Below are 25791 nucleotides of genomic sequence, written 5' to 3' on the forward strand. Positions count from 1 at the left end.
TGTACCCTGATATCCTATACCAGCAACTCATGTATTGTAATAAAGATTTCCTTGATAAATATGCAGTAGCTGCAGTCTACCTAAACCTGCTGGTGTATGATTGTTTTTAAAAAAAAAAAGACAAATTGCCCCGCCAACATGTTTCACTTCACCAGGAGTGTCATCGAGGACTAAGGGCCTGATGACGCTCCTGGTGGAGGGAAACATGTTGGAGGGGAAATTTGTTATTTTTTGTATTGCATTAAGCCCCGGTGGCTTTTTAAATGTGAACATGAACTGTGTCTAGAACTACTCTTTACACTGAGGAATTGGCGAGGAATTCTGACTTAAAAACTCCGCCATGGAATTTCCATCTTTTTTTTCCCGTGCGGAATTAGCGCGGAATTGATGCGCAGAAATATAGGTGTTTTTTTTGCTGGACAACAACCACCAATTGAAATTACCCTTTTTTTGTGTGGAATTATCGTGAAAATTCAATGGGTGGATGGGTGGAACATTTTTTTACAATTGAGTTCTATGGGATTCTGCTTGCAGATTCCGCTTGAAGAATGAACATGCTCTTTCTTCAAGTGGAGAGGAATTCCGCAAGCGAAAAGAGCAAAATACATAAGGAAAGAAAAGATGTTGTATTTTTTCAAGCGGAGAATTCACGAGGAATTACTCGAGCAAATTCCTCGTGAATTCCTCAGTGTGAACGGCAGCAGATATCTGACATCCATTACCTTTGACCACAGAGCAGCGGAGAGCACCAAAAGAGGACTGATGGCCAAAATGACCAACGTCAGCTTCCAGCTTCTATAAAAGCCAACAGCAAACCCTCCCAGGAAAGTAGCTGCGTACTGGAAAAACATAGCGATCTTCTCACCGATGCCTTCACTTATTTTGGAAATCCCACTAAATATAAGAAAAAAAAAAAATATATATATATATATATATATATATATATATATATATAAAATATATGAAATATTTTATTATTTGCAGTTAGCTGCATAATTTATTGGTATGTACAGCGCCCTCTGCAGGTGCCAATGGTGACCATACTAAGGGTAGGGCTCCCTGCTTCAAAAGTCCACAGGGTAAAGAACAATTGCCTCCGTAGATTCTGCCCCTTGACATGGTTCCATACAAACTCCACAGCAGTATAGAAATACACTACAACAGCTTTTGTACCACCTTTTCCAGGCAGTGTTTCACTCCAACTCTGAGAAACTGACTGGGAATGTATGCCAAAACCAAAAACTGTTCAGGGGAAAAGAATGTCCATCTGCAGACAGCTGTTTTGGGGTTACTGCCCCTCATCAGTACAGACATATTGCATTAGGGTGTGCACCCTAGAGCACATACTCACGCTGCGCGCGTGCATATATATATATATATATATATATGCACACAGTTAGTATAGTTCCCCCACATTAGGTGTAGTATAGTTCCCCCACATTAGGTGCAGTATAAGTCCCGCCACATTAGGTGCAGTATAGTTCCCCCACATTAGGTGCAGTATAGTTCCCCCACATTAGGTGCAGTATAGTTCCCCCACATTAGGTGCAGTACAGTTCCCGCACATTAGGTGCAGTATAAGTCCCACCACATTAGGTTGGCAGTATAAGTCCCACCACATTAGGTTGGCAGTATAAGTCCCCGCACATTAGGTTGGCAGTACAGTTCCCCTACATTAAGTGCAGAACAGTTCCCCCACATTATGTGCAGTACAGTTCCCCTACATTAGGTGCAGAACAGTTCCCCTACATTAGGTGCAGTATAGTTCCCCACATTAGGTGCAGTATAGTTCCCCCACATTAGGTGCAGTATAGTTCCCCACATTAGGTGCAGTATAGTTCCCCACATTAGGTTGGCAGTATAGTTCCCCACATTAGGTGCAGTATAGTTCCCCCACATTAGGTGCAGTATAGTTCCCCCACATTAGGTTGGCAGTATAGTTCCCCACATTAGGTTGGCAGTATAGTTCCCCACATTAGGTGCAGTACAGTTCCCCCACATTAGGTGCAGTATAAGTCCCTGCACATTAGGTTGGCAGTACAGTTCCCCCACATTAGGTGCAGTACAGTTTCCCCACATTAGGTTGGCAGTATAGTTCCCCACATTAGGTGCAGTACAGTTCCCCCACATTAGGTGCAGTATAGTTCCGCCCACATTAGGTGCAGTACAGTTCCCCCCACATTAGGTGCAGTACAGTTCCCCCACATTAGGTTTAGTACAGTTCCCCCACATTAGGTTCAGTACAGTTCCCCCACATTAGGTGCAGTACAGTTCCCCCACATTAGGTGCAGTACAGTTCCCCCACATTAGGTGCAGTACAGTTCCCCCACATTAGGTGCAGTACAGTTCCCCCACATTAGGCTGGCAGTACAGTTCCCCCACATTAGGTGCAGTATAGTTCCCCCACATTAGGTGCAGTATAGTTCCCCCACATTAGGTGCAGTATAGTTCCACCACATTAGGTGCAGTATAGTTCCCCCACATTAGGTGCAGTATAGTTCCCCCACATTAGGTGCAGTATAGTTCCCCCACATTAGGTGCAGTATAGTTCCCCCACATTAGGTGCAGTATAGTTCCCCACATTAGGTGCAGTATAGTTCCCCCACATTAGGTGCAGTATAGTTCCCCCACATTAGGTGCAGTATAGTTCCCCCACATTAGGTTGGCAGTATAGTTCCCCACATTAGGTGCAGTATGTTCCCCCACATTAGGTGCAGTACAGTTCTCTACAAAAGCAAAATAGACATGGAGGCCACCAGCATCTGGGGGTGCTACCTTCCTACTGGCAGGAAGAGGGGGTTAATTTGAGGGTACTACCTTCTTACTGGGGGGGGGGGGGGGTTAATCTGGGGGTACTACCATCCTACTGGGGGGGGGGGAGGGGGATAATCTGGGGGTACTACCTGCTTACTCGGGGCCCCAGATTAACCCCCTCCCCCCCCCCCTGTAGGAATGCAGTACCCCCCAGATTAACCCTATCCCCCCACCCTGTTACAAGGTAGTACCCCCTGATGACCCCCTCCCCCCCCCCAGTAGGATGGTAGTACCCCCCCAGTTTAACCCCCTCTCCCCCCCTGTAGGAATGCAGTACCCCCCAGACCCAGTAGGCAGATTGAATTAACATTCACTCACTCAGCGCGGTAATCCTGCGAACCGCGTACCGTCACGTCACACACTGGGGCCGGCGTCCTTGAATACAGCGTGACGTCCTGATGGTCATGTGACGGCAGTAACGCGCCGTCACATGACCGGACCAACTGAAGGTGAGCCTGAGCGGGGCGGGGCACAAACAGGAGTAGGAGGCAGCGCTGTGCGGTGCGCCAGACGGACAGGCGCACCGCACAGCGGGGGAGCGGGGGTCTGGGCTGGTGAAGGACGGTCGGGCACAGATGGGGGGTGCTGCGGAGCGTCTTGGTGTCACCCGGTGCGGGTCGCAACGCCACTGGATTAGGCACACCCCGTGAGCACGCCTATGAGTACAGAGCAGGGTGCTGGCTGGTTAGCGAGAGGCCTTTCATTGTGGGACCAAAGGGAAATGTTCCTCCTTGAGCACAGCGTCATAAAGACATGGGGAGACCTATAGGCCATTTATGCCTCACTGTCTGTACTGAGGAAGGGCAGTTACCCTGAAACAGCTGTCTACCGATGGGTATTCTTACCTTCTGGACGGTTTTTTGGCTTGGTATACCTTCCCAGTCAGTTTGTAAGACTTCGAGATGGAGTGAAACACTGACTTTGAGGGAAAGCTGCCTGGAAAAGGTTTTATGAGAAAGCTGCTGTACATATTCTTTCTACCCTATAGTACTGTGAGGCTGGAATTCCACTGAGGTTTTTCAAGCAAAAACGCAAATAAAAACACCCATTTTGCCACATGGTGTTTTTTCTGTAAAAAAAAATGTTGTGGCAAGATGTTAGCTGCAAGTTAATAGTGAACTGCAAAATGCCAGATCCACTTGGTGTTTTTCATTTTGGCATTTATTTTTTATCTTTTAGGCATTTTTCAGCTCTTTTGGGCTCAGAGGCTGTTACCCAGAGAACCCCAGTGACCATATTGACCTCCCAAGTGACCTACGGGCTCCTTGCACAGCCCCCCTATATAATATGGGGAGGGTCTGTTATTTTTCTCTTCTCTCTGGAGTTCCTGCTGAGGTCCAGTGCAGTCATCTCAGTCCCTGTGTCCGGCCATTGGAGGCCTCAAGTCTAAATTACTGCCGCTACCAGTCGGTCCTGAGTGAGTCAAGTCATCTCAATTGTCTGTCACCATCTCAAGTCAAGTCACCTATAGTCACCGTGGCCTGCATTATAGTCTGTCAAGTCACTGCAAGTCCCAGCAAGCCTGCGAGGTCTCCCTGTGTCATTGGCCACCTCTCTGGGATATTGGCTGAACTGTATAGACTGTATCATCTGTCTAACCTCAGTAAAGATACCGTTACCCTTAACCTGGCCTTGGACTCTTTATTGGGCCTGCCTAACCTAGGATTAGCGGTACTACCTTCGAGTGGTTATAAGACCAAACCGCGCTCTGGCATCACGACAAGAAGGGGTTCATACTATCTACCCCTGGAGCAATAACATCTGCCCCCCTTACACCTCACATCACACCCCATGGCGCACAACAGAAAAAATTGTATTTAATGAAATTTTTATTAATTTTTAAACAGTATTTTAAAATCTCTGGGCGGGCAGAGAACTAAACATCAAGCTGGCAGTATAAAAATGTAAAAAGGGGCCATTTGATTATAAAAATAATATATTTTTTATAATTAATTTAGTAAAACTTTTTATTAGTAATGTATTTTAATTATGTGTTTAATAAAATGTGTTTTTTTTAAACTTTTGTAACTTTTTTTTTTTTTTTAAAGATTTGTTAGGTAGTACTACTACTTTCAGCATGGAATAAACTGTTCCATGATGGGAGTAGTAGTACCTGTACTAATAGCCAGATCGCAGCGGGTGTCACTTCTGACATCCACTGCAATCCTCTGGTATAAGCTATAGAAGCGGGCGGCATGCTGCACTTGTCTGGTCCCCTGCCTGACACTAAACTCCGCTGTGATGTGAAGTTCTCTTCACTTCACAGATTCATATTTCCCGCTGAGAGCTATGATTGGCCGGATAGTGTTGGCCACTGACAACTCTCAGCAGCATATACAAATCTGAGTATAGTGCGGACAGGGGACCAGACAAGTGCGGCTGCCGCCCGCTTCTGTAGCTTATACCAGAGGATCGCAGCAGGTGTCAGAAGTGACACCCGCTGAGATCTGACCTTAACTGCAGGTACTACTACTCCTAACATGGAGCATACTCTGCTCCATGCTGGGAGCTGTAGTACCTGCATTAATAGACGGATCACAACTGGTGTTAGTCAAGATACTACAGCTCCCAGCATGGAGCAGAGTGTACTCCATGTTGGGAGTAGCAGTACCTGCAGTAAGGGACAGATAACAGCAAGTGTCACTCCTGACACCTGCTGTGCTCATAGCTACAGAGCTGGGAGAACAGCTGATGCTGAGCAGTAGATATACGTTGTATAAGTTGTATATCTACTGCCCAGCAAGAACTTACAGTGAGCCTGCAATGTGTATACAGTATACACATTGCTGACTCACTTAACCCCTTGCAGAGCTGTGCCCTATGCGCCAGCCCAGCAAGGAAAGAGTTGATTTACATTGCTGGACAGTGTAGGTTAACCCTTTGGGTGGTATACAGAATATACAGCTATCTATATATAGCTGTATATAGTGTATACAGAAGATGAAGAAGTCCCCTTATCCCACTCCAGTCCCGGCTGGGTCCGTGTAGCTCCGCTTCTTGTGATGACATCATTAGGGGCAGAGCTACATACGGGAGCCAGGCTAGTAAGGCTCTGTGAGGCTCTATTAACATTGTATGTTTTGTATAAAGTGAACAGACCCTTCTGCCAGTGTCCTCCCAGACAGCGAGACTCCAGCTGTTGCTAAACTACGACTCCCAGCATGCTCAGACAGCCAAAGGCTGTCTGGGCGTGCTGGGAGTTGTAGTTTTGCAACAAATGGAGGCTCCCAATTTGGGAAGACATTGCAATATGGGCGCTCTCCCCATGTTTTGTGTTTTTTTTTCTTCTCGTTTCAGATCCGTGTATGCAGAGGATTACAGCGGATACAGAGGACTACTGCAGATGAACTGGATTTTTTTTTCCTTTTAATAAGATGGCTTAAGAGGGCTACGAGGGAGTGATTTTTTAAATAATATAATTTTTCCAATGTGTCAGTTTTTTTTCTTTTATTGAATTTTCAGGCTTAGTAGTGGAAGCCGTCTTATTGACGGAATTCATTACTAAGCCGGGGCTTAGCGTTAGCCCCAAAAGCAGCTAGCGCTAACCCTCAATTATTACCCCGGTACCCACCACCACAGGGTTCCAGGAAGAGCTGATACCAACAGGCCCGGAGTGTCAAAAATGGCACTCCTGGGCCTAGGCGCTAACAGGCTGGCGTTATTTAGGCTGGGGAGGGACAGTAACAATGGTCCTCGCCCACCCTGGTAACGTCAGGCTGTTGCTGCTTTGTTGGTATCTGGCTGTGAATAAAAATACGGGGAACCCTATGCGTTTTTTTTTCTTTTCATAAATAAATAAAAGACTAGGGGTGGAGCTACACTGACCCGGCAGGGACAGGGAGCGAGGGAAGTAAGCAGACCTTGTCTTCTGTAGACACTACATACAGCTTTCTATAGATAGCTGTATATTCTGTATACCGCCCAAAGGTGCTATAGGAGCAGGAAGTCCTGTCACTGACAGGATTCCCGGCTCCTGTATAGTATACACGGGGACACTATGCACCCCTGTATACTATACAGCTGGGGGAGGTGAGTAGTGATGCTGTACATCCCTCCTCACCTCCTTACACTCTGAAAACTGGCTATTTCCTTACACCAGGAAAAATGACAGAAAAGATGCCCCAAAAGCTGCCAAAACGCAGGAAAAAGCTGTGGCAGTTTTTCTGGCAGTTTTTTCTGGCGTTTTTGCTGGTGGGAATAAACCTCAGTGGAATCCTAGCCTAACAGGGCTTCCTGTCCTTGTGGTTATTTCTCTATGCGGTTCTGGTGTTAGCATGGAGCCATGTTAAGAGGGCACAATCTAAGGAGATGGGCATTCTTTCTTTCTGGGCAGTTTTCTGGTTTGGCAGACATTCCCAGTTAGTTTCTCAGACTCTGAAGTTGGAGTAAAATACTGACTTTAAAGGAAAGCTGCCTGGAAAAGGTGGTGAGAGAGCTGCTGTGCATATCCTTTCTTCTCAAAATTCCCAGTGAAACATAAATGAGCTATATGTCTCCACACATCTTTATGATGCTCTCCTCAAGGAAAACCATTACCCCTTTGGTCCAGATATTATAGGGTGAATGCAAGGCAACCCTATAAGAAACCTATATCTCAGTCATCCTGTTCAACCCTCCGTTTCGTCTCCCAATAAAGCTTTGGTCCTGAGATGTCCCCTCCCAACCCCTTTTTTCCAAACTCCTATGCCCCTGTCTGTAATGCTTTATTGTTTGACTTTGTTTCATAAAGTGTGCAGGAATGTTAGTGTAGCATGTGGTATGATGTATAGTGTAGGGACACTGTTGTACTTTCATGCTATGTATGGTAATGGTTTGTCTTCCTAGTGGCAATGCAGAGTTTATAATGGAAGATCTGGAATAAACAGCTTGTAGAGAAAGACTGTTTTAAAGGGGTTCTGCAGTGGAAAAAAAAATGTTTTCAAATTAATAGGAGGTTGAAAGTTATACAGATTTGTAAATTACTTCTATATAAAAATCTTAATCCTTCCAGTATGTATCAGATGCTGAAAGCTCTAGAGAAAGTTGTCTAGTTCTTTCCAGTCTGACCACAGTGCTCTCTGTTGCTAGGGGGATTTGCTTCTACTCTGGACAGTTCCTGACATGGACAGAGGTGGCAGCACTGTGGTCGGACTGAAAAGAACTACACAACTTCCTCTAGAGCATACAGCAGCTGATAAGTACTGGAAGGATAAAGATTTTTAAATAGAAGTCATTTACAAATCTGTATAACTTTCTGGCACCAGTTGATTTGAAAACATTTGTTTTCCACCGGAGTACCCCCTTAAATCTCTCCTTATAACATTGATTGGATTCCATAGGAATTCTATAGATGGTGACAGTGAGGACTCACTCGGTCAGCCTGGTGTTCAGCTCTCCTGCAGCATTGACATCAAACCAGCCGATCTCCTGCCTCAGCACCGCATGGAAGAAATTCTGTCGGATTCTTCTGACCTGTCGGCCAGCGTTCAAGGTCCAGAAAGAAATCTGAATGTAGCCGGCGAACAAGGCAGCGCATCCCAGGCCTGTGTAATAATAGGCAAACCTAAGGGAGGAAAATATGTATTCATTTATAGAAGACGAGTTAGATACTTCTGTATATTTGCAAATATATAATAGAATAAAAAAAATTTTAAAAAAAAATTATTCTTCCATACAATGACATGCTGCAATGTTTCGACTCCAATGGGTCTTTATTTTATTCTCTGCTATGGGGGACTGTGGAGCACAGCAGCTTTGTGCTGTGGTTGACGCCCTATTGGGAGGAGAGCTGGGGCGCCATATGGGAAATTGCAGGACTCCCAGCAGTCGGACCCCCACGATCTGACACTTATCCTCTATTCTTAGCATAAGGGATACGTTTTTATAAATGGGTGTTCTTGTGGGTAGGGTTACACGTAATGGATCCGCAACCTAAAATATGTATTTTACACTGCGATGACCTGCGTTTTCTGCTCGTAGCAGCAATTCGCCACTACTAGTAGACACACAGGGACCTGCAAGTCGCCGCACGCTCGCGCAGTTTACTCACAGGCATCTCGGTCGCTTCCCCTGCTCCTTGAGCTAGGCCGAGAGTGGCCGTGATGTCTGAGTACACTGCCCATGCGCGTGACGACTCACAGGTCCCTGTGGGTCTGCTTGTAGCAGCGGATTGCGCACACTCTGGGGTCAGTCATCGGCGGGTCCATTACGTGTGAGCCTACCCTTCATATAGACAGAGACAAGTCGGACCCTATTCTTGGCTGAACCACCAATTTACTTACGTGGTCATTTGCTCCAGAAGAGAGTTGGTCATGTTTTTCTCATCTCCTACTGTTATGTTGCCTAACAGAAAAATATGTATATTTTTAGTTTCCCGTATTTTGATTTATAAGATAATGACATATACACATAGGAGGGGATTTCTCAAAACATGTATAAAGGAAAAGTGGTCTAGATGCTTATAGGTGTGAGAAGAAAGTATAAAAGGAGGGGCGCTCTCTCGTGTGGAGGAGGAAAGAAGTTGGACAATAGAGCACCCACTGCACCCAAAGTGATGTGATGTCTCGCTGGGGTGATCCGCAACGACAGCACGTCACTTGGGTAGGGTGGGGGTGGAAAGCGGTAAGGGCAGTTATGCAGCACAAATTCCCCTATCCGTATTCTCAAGGGAACACAAACAATGGAGGCAGGAGGAAAATAAAAGCATAAAAAAGGGGTTTGGAACGAGCGCTCCTCAACAGCAGTAGCGCTCGTTCCAAACCCCTTTTTTATGTTTTTATTTTCCTCCTGCCACAGTTGTTTATAGCAACCAGATTGCTTCTTCATGTTTCAGGGGCCTTTCTAAAATTGAAAGCAGCAATCTGATTGGTTGCTATGGGCTGTTTGGTTACAGTGCATCTATTCTATTTTAACTTTATTTAAGGTACCATTTTAACCCCTTAAAGTGTACCCGTCAGATCCAACCAAAATTTTTTTTTTTAAATATATCACCCAGTACCTAATCCTGAACATGTACATCTAATTTTTATGTGTCTAGCACCTTTATTTATTTTTTTATTACACTTTTAATTTAGCTCACTAGTCTGAATTCCTCTCAAAGGGAGGGGGCGTGGCCTCACTGTGCAGGTCTCCGCCCCCTCCCTCAGTATGCTGTCTGTTCACATCTCCCCTAGCATTAGCAAAACTACAACTCCCAACCATTGCCTCTTTAGAAAGCCGCGGAGGCGGAGAAACATGTAGAGGCAGCAATAGTGTTTTGTTTTTAAGCGGTACCAGTGTGTCACCCTATATACAACTAGCCCCTGCAGGGCTATCTTTGGAGAAATAGTGGAGACTAATCTCTTCACCTTGATGTTATAAGTACTAGGTACACCTGGTATCAATTTTAAAGCTTCATTCTTGGGACATTTTTATTAGTTTATTTTTTAGGGGTAAGCAATAGGGGTTTCTTACCCCGGGTTTAGGCCCTGGGGTTTAGTGTATTATTACCCTCATATTCATACCTCCGAAGCCTGATTCATGTCTCTTTTTGAAATAAGTTCCAGCCCATCTGACTATTCAGGGAAAAGGCAAATAATCAGTCAAATAGTAAAATCCTTGGGGGAGATTTATCAAAACACTGTCCAGAGAAAAAGTTGCTGAGTTGCCCATAGCAACCAATCAGATCGCTTCTTTCATTTTTCAAAGGCCTTTTCACAACTGAAAGCAGCGATCTGATTGGTTGCTATGGGCAACTCAGCAACTTTTCCTCTAGACAGGTTTTGATAAATCTCCCCCAGGGCCTATGTATTGGGAACAGTAGGATATTGCAACAAAATAAAAACAACCCTGGAATCTTCTGATGGCAGATGTTGGGAGACAGAATGATCAGGCAATTGAAATTTAACATATCCGATCTTTTTGTTCTGAACTGATATAAACCAACTCCAGAGGAGTCTGGCAGTGGCTTACTCCCCTCTTTATTTTCCCCACATGTAACCTCAGCTTGGCTGAGCATACCTGGGTGGGTCAGAAGAGACAGCTGTCAGGTGATCGAGCCCAACAGCTGCACAGTATAAACAACCCGAGGCTGTCCCTCAGCAATTATTTCATTATAATGATGGATCCCTTACTGTCCCTGTTGTAAACACCTGGGGGGAGATTTAACAAAACCTGTCCAGAGGACAAGTTGCTGAGTTTCCCATAGCAACCAATCAGATTGCTTCTTTCATTTTTGAAAGGGCCTTTGAAAAATAAAAGAAGCAATCTGATTGGTTGCTATGGGAAACTTAGTAACTTTTCCTCTGGACAGGTTTTGATGAATCTCCCCTACGGTGTTAGTGCTACTATTTGACTATGCTACAGAGGCTGTAAAGTTAGGGTAGTTCATAATATAGTGTCTGTACCTGTGTGTGATGTGGGCTCACAATTCTTATGTGATCTTTGCCCCAATGTTAATTCTTAGCGGCATACAAAATGTGTGTTGTCTTAGCTTTTCCCAGGTTGCAGTGCAGCCCGAGACATTACATCCCTAGTCAGATGTTGGAATGGAGCCTGTCTGTGCTTCAATGGGTGGAGCGACCTCTGGGTGGCAGGGTAATCATTCTGCACAAGGCTCCAGGGAATGGATGGTATTTTCAAGCACAGCATGCATGGAAGGGAACTCAGTTGTACTGCAATGAGTGGAGTGACTGATGTGTGGGAGGGAGAAAAGTGACTCACACTTGCAAACAAGGGATCCTGGACTTGTAGCTGGAGGGAGTGAACTCCAACAGGAAATAGCCATTTTACAAAAAGAAAGCAGCATTATGGTGAACTCTCAACACAGCAATTTAGCCCCAAGTCAAGCAAAGATCCTTCTTAGCATGTCCATTACTGTATGGCAGGTACATATTAAAGTCACCTTTTTGTGGATAACCCCTTTACGTTTCTGTATTTGAAGCCTCCTTAAACTTACCTGAATATTTGTGTTCTGAAACAAAACTGTTTGTCATTTCCCCAAAGACAACGGTTATGAGAGGCATGCATGCTCCATGGATGATGGCGGCCATCGTTCCAATCAGCATCAGCAGCCAGTCTGCAGGCCCAGAGTATCGAAACTGAGAAAAATCACAAACATTGATTTCTGAATGCCCAGCATGCCAACTGCATTGTGTCACATTCTTTTGTGATGTTTACTATTTTTACACACCTTTGTTGATTGATTAGCGTTGTTTACCTGATAATCATGTATTCTGGGGTTTAAGGGTGCATTCACACCACGATTTGGGCATATGGCAGCTGGAGCACTTATATGGTATACAGATAATGTGAAGAGCTGGTATCAACCTCTATATGGTCCTGTATGTAATCACTTATATGGTATACAGATCCTGTGTAACTCTATATGGGCACTGTATGTGGGAATACTATTCTGTGTATAATGGTTTTATACAGTACAGTATGGTGGTATGTGGTATATATTTCCTCTTTGTATACTGGTATTATTGGTCATGGAAAATTATATAATCTATGTTAACATGTTTGAGATATATATATATATATATATACATATATATATATATATATATATATCTCATTTTATTTTGTGTATAGGGGTGGGGCATGAGGAGGGATGTGCATGGAATAGGGGCAGGGCAGAGGTGTAACCACGGGTGGAGTCTCACAGGGGGCCCTTGCTTCATTTGGTCAGGGGGCCCTGGAGTGTTGTCAGTCCATCCCCGGGGGAGAGGAGTGTATCTTTGCACCCCTGTTGTGCAATATAGAAGAACCATTTTCCTTTTTTTTTTTTTATCATCTCTTTAAAGGCTTCTCCAGGATTAGAAACAGAGCTGATTTCTTCAAAAAACAATGCCACATCTATCCTAAGTTTTGGATGGTATTGCAGCTCAGTTTTACTGAAGTGAATGGAGTCAAGTTGTAATACCACAGTAAAACTGAGTGGCGCTGTTCATGGAAGAAATTGGCTCAGGTTTTCTATTCCTGGATAACCTGTTTAAGAGGAACCTGCCATCAGAGAGTAACATTGTTGTGTGGATATGCAATTGAGGTTATCCTATGTTGTTTGGCTCCTTCTAGTCCTAACTTTGCTGTTATGCGAATGATTAAACAAGAACTTATTTTTATTGCGAGAGACTAGATAGGCAGGATCCCACAACTGATAATATCAGAGGATAAAAAATATTTAGGGACATACACTAAAATCAGGTCCAATAGTTAAAGTGAGAATGAGCCCCTCTGACAAATGAATTATACATTAATTTACATTTTTACTCCTAAAAGGGGGAGCAGTACCTTGTTTCCCACTAGGAGTTTCAACTAGTCTTACTGGCAATGCTCCATGGGAAAAAAAATACATGCAAATGAGCTTCCTATAGTGCCACCTATAGGTAGCTCTAAGTCAGTAGGTACCCTTTTAGTAAAAGTCCGACCTATCAAAGAGCCTTAAAACATGAAATAAGCCAGACCCGACACCCATTTGTAGACAGCTCTTTCAGGGTTCTTGCTATGATCAGGATACTGGTTGGCCTGATCCAAATGATGCAGCTCATATCACAGTCCCTGATCTGCTGTTAGGGTGTCGTAAGGTCAGTTTCCCCCTATAAGGAACATAGTGTTCCATGTCCTTACCATGGTGAATGCACCAACCATTTTGGCCTTTTCTTTTTTCTTAGAATTTTTATTTTCTCTGCAATAAACAAACATGTAAACCATTAATATTGACCTACAAACTCATATAAACATGCAATATCTGAATGTAGTAGATAATATTATACCAAAAGAAAAACAGAGCTCTGATAAGTGGATGATATGTACATGGATCTTTATGTGGCAAAAGCCAGTGCTTATTTTCCTAATTTACTAGATCTAAATTTGGGGTATTTAAATTAAAGTAACCCTGATCCTGTATTTGCTAAGTAAGCAGCATGGCGTACAGTACATTGTATGCCTCTCCTCTCAGTAAACATTCACTGGGCCAGGTCCAGGGAATGTGTGGTAGCCATGAGGGTGGTAGGAAAATACCTTATCACTTTGTTACAAACATATAACAGGCCTTGGAGCTCTCCTTGGGTTGCAGCAGTTACGACTAAGGGTACTCTGGAGGCGGGCCTGAGCTGCCATAGGCTATCCTTCGCTACCGTTTCTGTGCCATGGGGCTCATTGGCTTCAAGCATCTTCTCCCCGCGACAAAGGTCGAGTTTTCCTCATTGGCCACACCCAAGGACACAACAAGGACACAGACAGACTCCTCCTTCCAAGACCAAGTTTCAGCCAAGGTATCCCCTTGAATTTTGGGGTAACCTAATGCGCTTCAGCAGACAAATAGGACAGACAACATAGAACATGAAGAGAGTTACATCCTAACCTTAAGATACATTTCTATATATATATTAAGGCATTTGTTCACTGTTTGGCTTAAAGGGGTACTCCGGTGCTTAGACATCTTATCCCCTATCCAAAGGATAGGGGATAAGATGCCTGATCGCGGGAGTCCCGCCGCTGGGGACCTCCGTGATCTTGCAGACGGCACCCCGTTTGTAATCAGTCCCCGGATCGCGTTTGCTCCGGGACTGATTACCGGCGACTACAGGGCTGTGATGCCGAGCGCTCCGGGTCCCTGCTCCTCCCCGGAGCGCTTGCGGCGTTTCTCTCTCTGCAGCGCCCCGGTCAGACCCGCTGACCGGGAGCGCTGCACTGACATTGCCAGCGGGGATGCGATTCACATAGCGGGACGCGCCCGCTCGCGAATCGCATCCCAAGTCACTCACCTGTCCCGGTCCCCAGCTGTCTCGTCCTGGCGCGCGCGGCTCCGCTCCTTAGGGCGCGCGCGCGCCAGCTCTCTAAGATTTAAAGGGCCAGTGCACCAATGATTGGTGCCTGGCCCAATCAGTCTAATTAGCCTCCAACTGCTCCCTGTCTATTTAACCTCCCTTCCCCTTCACTTCCCTGCCGGATCTTGTTGCCATTGTGCCTGGAGAAAGCGTTTATTGTGTTTGCCATTTCTGTGTTCCTGACCTCTTGCTATATCCATTGACTACGAACCTTGCCGCCTGCCCCGACCTTCTGCTACGTCTGACCTCGCCTCTGTCTCGTCCTTCTGTCCCACGCCTTCTCAGCAGTCAGCGAGGTTGAGCTGTTGCCTGTGGATACGACCTGGTTGCTACCTCCGCAGCAAGACCATCCCGCTTTGCGGCGGGCTCTGGTGAATACCAGTAGCAACCTAGAACCGGTCCACCGACACGGTCCACGCCAATCCCTCGCTGACACAGAGGATCCACATCCAGCCTGCCGAATCCTAACAAGGGCGAGCGGCGTGTGACGTCACGCCCCCGTGTGATGTCACGCTCCGCCCCTCAATGCAGCTATCACGACCCCTCCCGTAGGCTTGCATTGAGGGGCGGAGCGTGCCATCACCGCCCGCCCTGTAGTCGCCGGTAATCAGTCCCGGAGCGAACACGCTCCGGGGACTGATTACTAACGGGGTGCCGCGTGCAAGATCACGGGGGTCCCCAGCGGCGGGACTCCTGCGATCAGGCATCTTATCCCCTATCCTTTGGATAGGGGATAAGATGTCTAAGCACCGGAGTACCCCTTTAAAGAAGTTCATGTTATAAACGGGCACATAAGCGTATCGGTTTCTTCGTAGCCCTAGGCCAGGCATTTTCACTTGAACTGTTGCAAAACTTGGTAACAGAACAAATATCAGTCTTGGAGGATTTTTACCAATGTCTTACACAGGCTGGTAGATAGTCAGAAAATAAGAGCAGGAACTTTAGGCTCTTGCACCAAACAGGAAACAAAAGATTTGTGAAGGGGTGAGCATTATTGTGTCTCACCTCCTCCACTGATGCAGCTCTTCTTTACTAGGTAGGACAGTGACAGCGGTCCTTGGTAAGCATAGTTTCTCTCTCAGCAGAGCAGTAGGTGGTTGGACCGTCTCCAGCTCTGGCAATTGGGAGACCCAGTCACTTGTCATCTTCTCCTTCTCCTCTCTGCTGAGACTTGCCTCCGAATACCCACCGCGGCAGCGGGGGAGACTTGGGCCTCACTGAAGTCTCCAGCTTGGCGGCATGAACACTGGCGGCCGCCCACTCGGGACTGGAGTAGAGGAGGGTGTGCTGAACCTGGCCCCTGCAGGAGTAATGACCTTTGACCTGATCTCCGCCCAGGACCCCCACCAGGTGAAGTGGGGCAAGAGCCTCAAGTAAGATGTGCCCACGAGGACGCTGGGGATAGCATCCTAGGACTTCCTCCGGCTGGCAGAGTCCTCCAGCCACTGTCATCTGGAGTCACTGGTGATCCTCGGCCATCGCCGATACAGTCCTTCAGCCCGACAGCTAGGGCCACCAAAACTTTGGCGGCAGCCACCACTTGCTGCGGACTCGCCTCTCTCAGACTTGCACGCTGCTTCTCCGCCATCTTGGTGCTCTCAAACGAGGTGCTCTCCGCCATCTTCTCCGCTCTGATCACAGGCAAAGCTGGTGGGTGGAGTCCTGCTGTTTGCTTTATAGCAGGCTCCCACAAAATGGCTGCCAACCGGAAGTGCATCATCTGTGCAGCCTCTTCAACCTTCCCCTGTGCAACAAGGGAACAGTCCTTTGAGTTCCACTTTGGCTTTGGGACAGCAACTTGGTTCCCGCACGCGGTGGTGGGGCATTTTATCTGGTGGGAATTCTTTGCGTGCTTTGCGCTCTCTGGATAAACCCCTCTTGGGGTGGACTGGAATTTGTGGCGCAGCATGAGCTCGATGCGCTGCATACACATGTAAAGGAACTAGAAGTACACGGTCTCTGGTCACACTCTTCACACACTGTATGGCTGTAAATAAAGTGCTCCCCCTCTATTTTGTTAGCGCCGGTCGGCATAAGCAAAGTCCCATACAATAATTTTGGCACACAATCTGTCGCACGCTCCGTGTGGCTTCTAGGATACAGTTCATACTGGGGGGGTTTAACAACACTCTCCCCCCCCCCCCCACCCACTGCACTATATGGACTTGAATTTAGGGGTTCACATTAGCAGGCAGGATTACATGGGGTACACTGCTCCTCTCTTAAAGGTACCATAACACTCCTAAATAACATACAAAGAAAGAATATAGTAAAATAATTATAAAAGAATATATTAACTCTTGGTAAAGTGCTGAGACACAATTAACACAGCAATAAGTCTCTCAGTTAACCCAACACCTGTGCTGAAGGTCTGCCTGAGGAAGTCCGAAGCCACAGGACAGCCTTTGGTTCTGGGACACCACAAATGTGTGCTTCCCCAAAGTAAGTGGCCATAGTGTATGCATTGCCTCTTTCACATTTTCTGTGCTGGGCACTCTGCACCCAGTTTGGAAATTGTTCACTGAGCAGCAAGGCATACAATGTCTTGCTGCTCAGTAAGCGCAGGAGCAGACACTTCTGTACAGTAAATGATCATACTGTAGTTATCGTTACTTATTGAGTTATTACTTATTTGTATATTCACAGGAGTACAATTGCTCTGTCCTGGCCCATCAAGTGTGTGAAAACCCCACTGGTCTTCCTATTTCAGGGAAGGAGAAGTTCTTGGGACAGGCCCTATATTCACTGTAGCTGCCGGTTGTCTGCTGCAAGGAGGGGTGCACACACTTGGATGGTCCAATTAGTCCAAATCTTCCCAGGTGTCCTAGTGACATTTCTGACATACTGTACTTTTACTGCTTTGCTGCTGCGCGGGAATCAAGAGTGATGGCTGCCTGCAACTTCCCTGTCCTCCTAAATATCTGGCACCCAGTAGAATAGCTGCTTATCCTACAGTCATCTTCTTGACGTTCCAAACTGCCTTAGTTTCCCTCAGGTGTCGGGTCAGAGATTGAGGGGAAGACTCACACAGTATGGCAGTCTAAATGCCCCGAAACAGCAGGTCATAACAGAGCATTATATAAACATGTACTAACAAAGGGAAATCACCCCGAAACATCTGTCTGCAGGCTTCTGGAGAGATCTCCGGAGATCCTTCTGGAGAGATCTCTGGCTTGGCATACATTCCCAATCATGCATATCTTTTCTTCCTAGAATTCCCAGTGGAATGGCCTATACATTTCTAAATGTCTTTATGACACTCTCCTTGTCATGACTGGGGGTGGACATGGAGAGTGAGCCCTAAGCTTTCCCTAGAAACATTCTCCCTGCCTTATTGTCCATCCACCCTAAACGGCGGATCGACAACCACGGTGCTGGTCCCTTCCTGCGCTAAAGTGCATTGGGTGTAAAGGTACACAAATAATACTTAACATAGTCGGAAACAGGTCAGAAACATAACGGGAAAACAACCAGATAAACCAGACAGGATATAAATATACAAATGGCAGGATATGGCGTACTAACATACAGTTTAGAAACCGGAATCAAGATAAATGGCAGATATGAATAAATGAACAAGACTAGATATGGAATAAGTATACAGCAGAAACCAGGAGATGTATTGCAAGAACAGATGAACTGAATGTAAAACACTAAACAGGTCAGGAAACAAAGAACACTGTTCACACTGGACACAGAACAGAAACACACTGGACACCTCACTCCACAAAAGGAGTGGACAGCAATAATAACTTCAAATGGTCTCCTTGTTAGCGGCACACTCACCAGTGTGGAACGGATACCAGCCAAGGAGTAAACAGAAATATAATATACGGAACACTGGACTGAGCAAACAGTCTGAACAGACTCCACAAAAGCCAAACTCCAACACATGGATGAATATGGGTCAGGGATAATACAAAACCAAACTCCATAACATGGAGGAATACGGGTAGAAGCAAAACACTAACAGTGTGAACACAGACTAAGCAGAATGGACATGCATATCCTAACAACTGACAGATGTACTAAAAACCAAGCAGACTAAAATCTGTCATAAACAGGCATAATAACCATGGTTAAAACTTAGATATTAACAGAAAGACTAAAACAGTCATAGTTAGAGTAATGCACAAATAACCAGCACAGAGCACTGCAGCGCTCAAATTTAAATAGCCCCACCTGAGTTCTCATTGGCACAGAGCATTAACTATTCCCCAGCCAGGGTGAATAGCACAGAAAACAGATAATACATAAAACCAAAGAACAGGGCCTAAAACGGAAAAATAAAAAAATTGACATTACACATTACAAACAACAGTCATCTAGATAAACATGGTATGAATATTAATTCAACAGGAGTGTTAGTGTACCATGTAGTATGATGTATAGCATGGGGAACCAGTGCTGTATATTGTGCCGCCATGCCATGTATGTTGATTGTAATATAAATTGCATGTGAATGACGATTGATTGCAAATAAAGTTATTTTAAATCAAAAATTTGTCTCTACTTGAAATGCTCTCAGTAGCTGTACATGACCTCATACCACAAAAATTACGAGCAAAAATATCGGCAAACCATAAATCATAGTTTTGTGAAAATGATAATTTTACAATGATTATTACCTGGCGGCCCTGGGATCTTCTATAGTTATTACAGCTTCTTCTCCATCAGGAACATCATCCTGAATCATCCCGTTCACTTTCATTTCTCTCGCCATTTTAGAACTTATCCAACGCAAGGCACCCACAGTAATATCAGACAAAAAGCTCCTACCTACAGAATGACAAGAAACACAACGATGAGTGTAAATTTGGTTTTATGCATTCGCCTTCACTAGATGTTGGGAGTTGGCATTAGGAACAAGTGTAGTGCAGGTCTGCTGAGGGTTGTAGTCCCTTGGCAGGGTGGCTAATCCAGTTTCCCGGTGACCCAACTGCAACCTCTTGTCAGTGAAGCTGTTTCTGTATACAGAGAGCAGGAATGAAACCTTTGGACACTTAGATAACTTTACTCAAACTTCTGGTGAAATTAGATTAAAATACAGTTACTTTTGATACAGCTTGGAATGTTAAAGCTTTTCAGCCTGAAGAATGAATATTTGGTCACTGTCCCTTTAATTAGCACTTATAAAGCAGCTTTACTGAATGTATTAATCTTTAGGGTGCCTATCTTTGGCAAAGATTAGGGTGCATATCTTTGTATTGGATGCACAATTTATAATTTTATTTAACTCCTTAAAGAGTACCTGTCATCAAACCATATTCTCTAAACAAACTCAGATTGTATTCCCTAACTACTCCTAACACCCCTTGCATCAGGGAACTAAACAGAGCCACCTAGTTGCCGTTTTTTCAATCACATTAAAAACATGTAAAGGTTAAGAATTTTAAGAGCAAGTAAATAACGAAGTGTCTTATACTTACATAAGGAACAATATATTAAAAGTTTAGTTTGGTGACAGGTACTCTCTAAGGAGGTGACCAATTTTAACATTTTTGCCAGTTTTTTTCTCCTTCCAGACCTTTTTTTTTTTGCGCCACCAGTTGTACTTTGTAATGAGATCAAACAAAATTAATGGCGAAAGAAAATAAAAATTATTTGTGGAGCAAAATTGAGGAAAAGCACCATTTTGTAACTTTTGGGGGCTTCCGTTTCAACGCAGTGCACTTTTTGGTAAAAATGACACATTACCTGTACTCTGTTCGATTACAACAATACCCAATTTATATAGGTTTTATTTTATTTTGCTACTTTAAAAAATTTGTAACTTTTTGTATGAAAATTAGTATGCTTAAAATGACCCTCTTCTGACCCCTATAACTCTTTTATTTTTCCATATGCAGGGATGTAAAAGGGCTAATTTTTTTGCTCTGTGAGCTTTAGTTTTTATCGGTACCATTTTTGATTTGATGGGAGTTTTTTAACGATTTTATAAAAAAATTTTGGGATATATCAAGTGACGAAAAATTTGCAATTTTGGACTATTTTTTACGTGTACACCAATGACCGTGCAAATTACTTAACATTATTTTAATAGTTTGGACTTTTTTAGATTTTTTTTTGCACGGGGTGATACAAGATATCTTTATGTTAATTTTTGTTTACATTAGTTTACTTAAAACATGGGAAAAGGGGGGTGAGTCAAACCACTGAGTACTTATCAGCTGCTATTTGCTCCACAGGAAGTTATTTTCTTTTTGAATTTCCTTTCTGTCTGACCACAGTTATCTCTGCTGACACCTCTGTCCATTTTAGGAACTGTCCAGAGTAGGAGCAAATTCCCATAGCAAACCTATTCTGCTCTGGACAGTTCCTAAAATGGACAGAGGTGTCAGCAGAGAGCACTGTGGTCAGACAGAAAGGAAATTCAAAAAGAAAAGTCCTTCCTGTGGGCATATAGCAGTTGATAAGTACTGGAAGGATTAAGATTTTTTAAGAGAAGTCATTTACAAATATGATTAACTTTCTGGCACCAGATGATTAAAAAAAAATAAAAAGTTTTACAGTGAAGTACCCCTTTAAGAGGTTAAATTGTGTTTTTCTGGATTTATTGTTGATATTCTGTCTTCCACTGTTAAGTAAACCGAATATAAATATTATAGATACATAATTTCTGTATCAGTGGGCAAAAATACTAAATCAGCAGGGGGTCAAATACTTTTTCTGTTCAGTGTATATATACCCTGTTCCAAATTATTATGCAAATGATATTTAAGTGTCACAAAGATTCCTTTTTTTATTTTTCAGTTTGACTCATGAATGTCATTGTGTCTCAGGGCTCTTTTGATTACTGAAAACAATCTCGGACACCTGTGATAATTAGGTGAGCCCAATTTAATGAAAAACTACTAAAGGTGGGAGTTACACATTATTAAGCAGAAACCATTTTCAAGCAATATGGGGAAGAAAAAGGTTCTCTCTGCTGCCGAAAAGAATGAAATAGTTCAACGCCTTGGACGAGGTATGAAAACATTAGATATTTCAGGAAAACTTAAGCGTGATCATCGCACTATTGAGAGATTTGTGACTGATTCAGAGCCCAGACGGGTTTGTGCAGAAAAAAGACACATTGAGGAAGATTTCTGCCACATCCATGCATCGGATCAAGAGAGCAGCTGCTAAAATACCATTCCATAACAGCAAACAGATATTTGAAGCTGCTGGTGCCTCTGGAGTCCCACGGACATCAAGGGGTAGAGTCCTCCAGAGTCTTGCAACTGTGCATAGACCAATGCTTACAAGCAGAAACTGCTGCAATGGGCAGAAAAATACATGAAGACTGATTTTCAAACAGTCCTGTTCACTGATGAGTGCCGTGCAATCCTGGATGGTCCAGATGGATGGAGTAGTGGATGGTTGGTGATTGGCCACCCTGTTCCAACAAGGCTGCAACATCAGTAAGGCAGTGGTGGAGTCATGTTCTGGGCCAGAATTATGAGCTGGTCGGCCCCTTTAGGGTCCCCAAAGGTGTAAAGATGACCTCTGCAAAGTATGTGGAGTTTCTGACTGACCACTTTCCTCCCTGGTACAGAAGGAAGAACTATACTTTCCGTAATAAAATCATCTCATGCTGCAGAGAATACCTCTACATCAATGGCTGCTATGGGGATTAAGGGACAGAAAGTCATGGTGTGGCCTCGATCCTCCCCTGACCTTAATCCTATTGAGAACCTTTGGAGCATCCTCAAGCTAAAGATCTATGAGGGTGGGAGGCAGTTTACATCCAAACAGCAGCTCTGGGAGGCTATTCTGACATCTTGCAAACAAATTCCGGCAGAAACTGTCAAAAAATTAAAAAAGTTCAATGGATGCAAGACTTATGAAGCTGCTATCAAATAAGGGGTCCTATGTTAAAATAATAACGTGACCTGTTAAAATGTTTAAAAAGTTAAAATGTTGTTAATAGTTTGATTGAAATAGCCTTTGATTTCAGTAAATGCTGCAAACACAACAAATGACAATTTTCAGTTCTCTACAACCTATAAAGTGCTTTGAATCTTACTGGCCCTGATTTACTAAGAGTGAAGTGTTTATTCTGGAGTGATTTCAATATCACTTGTCTTTTTTTTCAGGCTTATTTACTATTCTGTCGCACATGTTGGTTATTTTTCTGTCGCACGCTTTTTTGTGTCGCACTGGTCAATTGTGTTGCACAAACTCCGAGCTAAAGAAATTAGTTGTGTGAGTCAAAATGGTTTCGACTTATTTATTTAAAAATGTTTTATCATGTGTTATCATTTTTTCAAACATTACAACAATTCTCCTTGTTTATCAGGTTGGGTGTTAAATTGATTTAAACCTAATATGGCAAATGTGTTAAAAAGAAAAAGAAATATATAAACATTAACTATCACAAAAGCATTCAATATTTTATTCATAAAAGTGTTGAACTGTACAAAATGTTTTCAGGTTATAAAACAAGTTACATTCACACAAAACACAATGGCAAACGGTCCCTTGTTACAAATCATTTTTTGATTTTCACTCGTTCTCTGGGAGGCAAATTCACACTTTTTCTAGTGTGATTTTGGAAGTATTTTTAGTTTTTTGTCGGTAAAACGCCCATTTTTGCATAAAACACGCCCATTTCAGAGTGAAAAAAACCCCACTCCGATTGGTTTCTAAAGTGTCGGTTGTGCGGCGTAAAATTTGGTGGCAGAAATAGTCGCACAGGTGTTGCGACAAAAATTTAGGCGCAATAACCGAGAAAAAGAGTCGGTTGGACTTTAGTAAATCAGGGCCACTGCGCGTAACAATTTGGAACAAAGCATTGTAAGTTTTTTATGTTTAAAAAAATCCTGTTATCATTAGGAGGTTTGTTCAATAAAAATTGAATTGTACTCTTAATAGTTGATAACATGAGAATTTACGTCAATTATTTAGGTAAACGAGAAAAATATCATTTGCATAATAATTTGGAACATGATGTATTTTTCCTCTTTTTCAATCACCTTTTTATTACAGGGGCCCGATAGGGGTCTCAATTCTCATCAATATGTGTCAAATGACGCTTTAGAGTCACCACAAGGCAAATTATCACACAGTTCCTATTGAAATCAATATAGTTTATGGGCATTTCAGGCCCTTCAGGGCGACGCTTTTGGCTAAGATCAAGTGTAGTATCTGTTCTTATCAGTGGTCTAGTTTCTGCCATTGATCTAGAATGGGTGCTGCATGTAGGGGGCAGGTGTACTGGGGCATTGCGGTGCTGGTTCTGAAGAATCAGCTTGACGGCTGCCCCGATGTGACCTGTTTCCTCCGGGTCTCGCCATGAGGCTGAGAGGGTCTAGAGCTGAAGTACTTTAGTGCCCCGGGGAGTGGTGACCCCGAGGTGCCGAAACTCACTGGGTGTACTGGCTATCTGAGTGAAAGCACCGGCACCATGATCTCTGCACCGGCACTCACCTCTTGATTCCCGACCTTCTGGATAGGATCAGAGACATTTTTATAGATCCGTCTGGATGTCCAGGCAGTATATCTGCGCACATTCACTTATTTATTTTTGTCACTGTGTCACTTTTTGCGTGTTGTGTGTCCACAGGATTGTTAGGATCCGGTAGCCCTTCTGGGTGTCCCTCCTGGCGGTCTAGGGGAGGTGTGTGTGGCCATTAGGTTCCTCACCTCCCTGCTAAAACCCCAGGTACTCCTGCATGGGCACGTACTGACCATTAACGGCTCTGCGGGCAGATGCCTTGGCTGACGTCAAGGGGGATGCCGGGAGCATTTGTGGTCCCTTTGTAGCTTCGGCGAAAAGGGACATCGAACCTGGAACCTTGCAGGTACCTTTTGGTCCGGTGGCGAAGGGTAAGGTTTGTTGGGGGCCTCTTACCTGTCGGAGAAGGGCTTGCGATAGACCGGATCTTTTGTGCATGTTTTTTTTTTAGTTTAACACGTTTACACTTTTTCTTGCACTTTGGGTGATTCGAGAGCACGCACCTCGGCTCTTAAAGGGGTACTCCCGTGGAAAACTTTTTTTTTTTTTTTTAAATCAACTGTTGTCAGAAAGTTAAACAGATTTGTAAATTACTTCTATTAAAAAAAAAATCTTAATCCTTCCAGTACTTTTTAGGGGCTGTATACTACAGAGGAAATGCTTTTCTTTTTGGATTTTTCTTCTGTCACGACCAGAGTGCTCTTTGCTGACCTCCGCTGTCCATTTTAGGAACTGTCCAGAGCAGAAGAAAATACTCCTAGCAAACACATGCTGCTCTGGACAGTTCCTAAAATGAACAGCAGAGGTCAGCAGAGAGCACTGTGGTCGTGACAGAAGAGAAATCCAAAAAGAAAAGCATTTCCTTTGTAGTATACAGCCCCTAAAAAGTACTAAAAGGACTAAGATTTTTTAATAGAAGTGATTTACAAATCTGTTTAACTTTCTGGCACCAGTTCATTAAAAAAAAAAAAAAAAAAAAAAGTTTAACCCTTCAGAGAGACGCTCTCTTTTTTTTTTAGTCATTCCCCACTTTGGCTCATAGAGAAGTTACTATACTAACTAAGTGTTCCCCAACCAGGGTGGCTCCAGCTGTTGCAAAGCTACAACTCCCAGCATGCCCGGACAGCCTTTGGCTGTCTGGGCATGCTGGGAGTTGTAGTTTTGCAATAGCGGAAAGAACAACTGCAGAAATAACAAACTCATATTACGTAATTCAGCTCTTACCTTAGATGACTTGTAACCAGCGGCAATTCCAACGCTACTTATGTCAGAGTCACAAGATTTAGTCAGTCACGGCTTATATAGTTCTGCCAAAAACTGAACGGGAGGGGAGGTCATAAATCCGACCCCTCATTCATTGACGACAAGCTGATGTATAAACAGAGATAACTCCTCCTTATTTGTGTTACACATTAACCGGCTCTTATACCTGATAGGGATCTTCATTCTCCTCTGTGTTCCTTTCCCCTTAATTGTAATGTAATTGTAGAGATATTAAAGGGGTTATCCAGGAAAATACTTTTATATATATATATATATATATATATATATATATATATATATATATCAACTGGCTCCAGAAAGTTAAACAGATTTGTAAATTATTTCTATTAAAAAATCTTAATCCTTTCAGTACGTATGAGCTTCTGAAGTTAAGGTTGTTCTTTTCTGTCTAAGTGCTCTCTGATGACACGTGTCCCGGGAACCACCCAGTTCAGAAGCAAATCCCCATAGCAAACCTCTTCTAAA

General features: G+C 43.9%; 2 protein-coding genes across 20 annotated transcripts in view; one reads left to right on the forward strand and one right to left on the reverse strand.

Moving 5' to 3' along the window:
• Positions 1–8281, forward strand: part of LOC130273008 (uncharacterized) — a 43860-nt gene extending 35579 nt beyond the window's left edge. For 7 of the 14 annotated variants that reach the window (XR_008843828.1, XR_008843827.1, XM_056519119.1 and 4 more), the window contains one exon: positions 3994–4723. Coding sequence is in view for 6 of the 14 variants with exons in the window: in XM_056519119.1 (XP_056375094.1) it covers positions 3994–4572 (579 nt within the window). In the remaining 8 variants the exon portion in view is untranslated. Of the gene's footprint in view, positions 1–734; positions 868–3993; positions 4724–6111; positions 6214–8143 lie in introns of those variants that run through there. The other 7 variants (XR_008843834.1, XR_008843833.1, XR_008843830.1 and 4 more) reach the window with 4 other exon arrangements.
• The window catches only part of LOC130273007 (ATP-dependent translocase ABCB1-like), a 63464-nt gene extending 38160 nt beyond the window's left edge, over positions 1–25304 (reverse strand). Inside the window, exons 1-7 of one of the 6 annotated variants that reach the window (XM_056519109.1) lie at positions 25267–25294; positions 19232–19382; positions 13402–13459; positions 11729–11870; positions 9075–9135; positions 8165–8356; positions 723–894 (exon numbers count right to left, since the gene is read on the reverse strand). In XM_056519109.1, coding sequence (XP_056375084.1) covers positions 723–894; positions 8165–8356; positions 9075–9135; positions 11729–11870; positions 13402–13459; positions 19232–19326 — 720 coding nt within the window. In that variant the 5' untranslated portion in view covers positions 19327–19382; positions 25267–25294. Of the gene's footprint in view, positions 1–722; positions 895–8164; positions 8357–9074; positions 9136–10295; positions 10374–11728; positions 11871–13401; positions 13460–19231; positions 19383–25266 lie in introns of those variants that run through there. The other 5 variants (XM_056519110.1, XM_056519118.1, XM_056519112.1 and 2 more) reach the window with 5 other exon arrangements.
• Between the last annotated feature and the right edge of the window lie 487 nt (positions 25305–25791).

The sequence above is a fragment of the Hyla sarda genome, chromosome 5, assembly GCF_029499605.1.
Source record: "Hyla sarda isolate aHylSar1 chromosome 5, aHylSar1.hap1, whole genome shotgun sequence".
NCBI classification, from domain to species: domain Eukaryota; kingdom Metazoa; phylum Chordata; class Amphibia; order Anura; family Hylidae; genus Hyla; species Hyla sarda.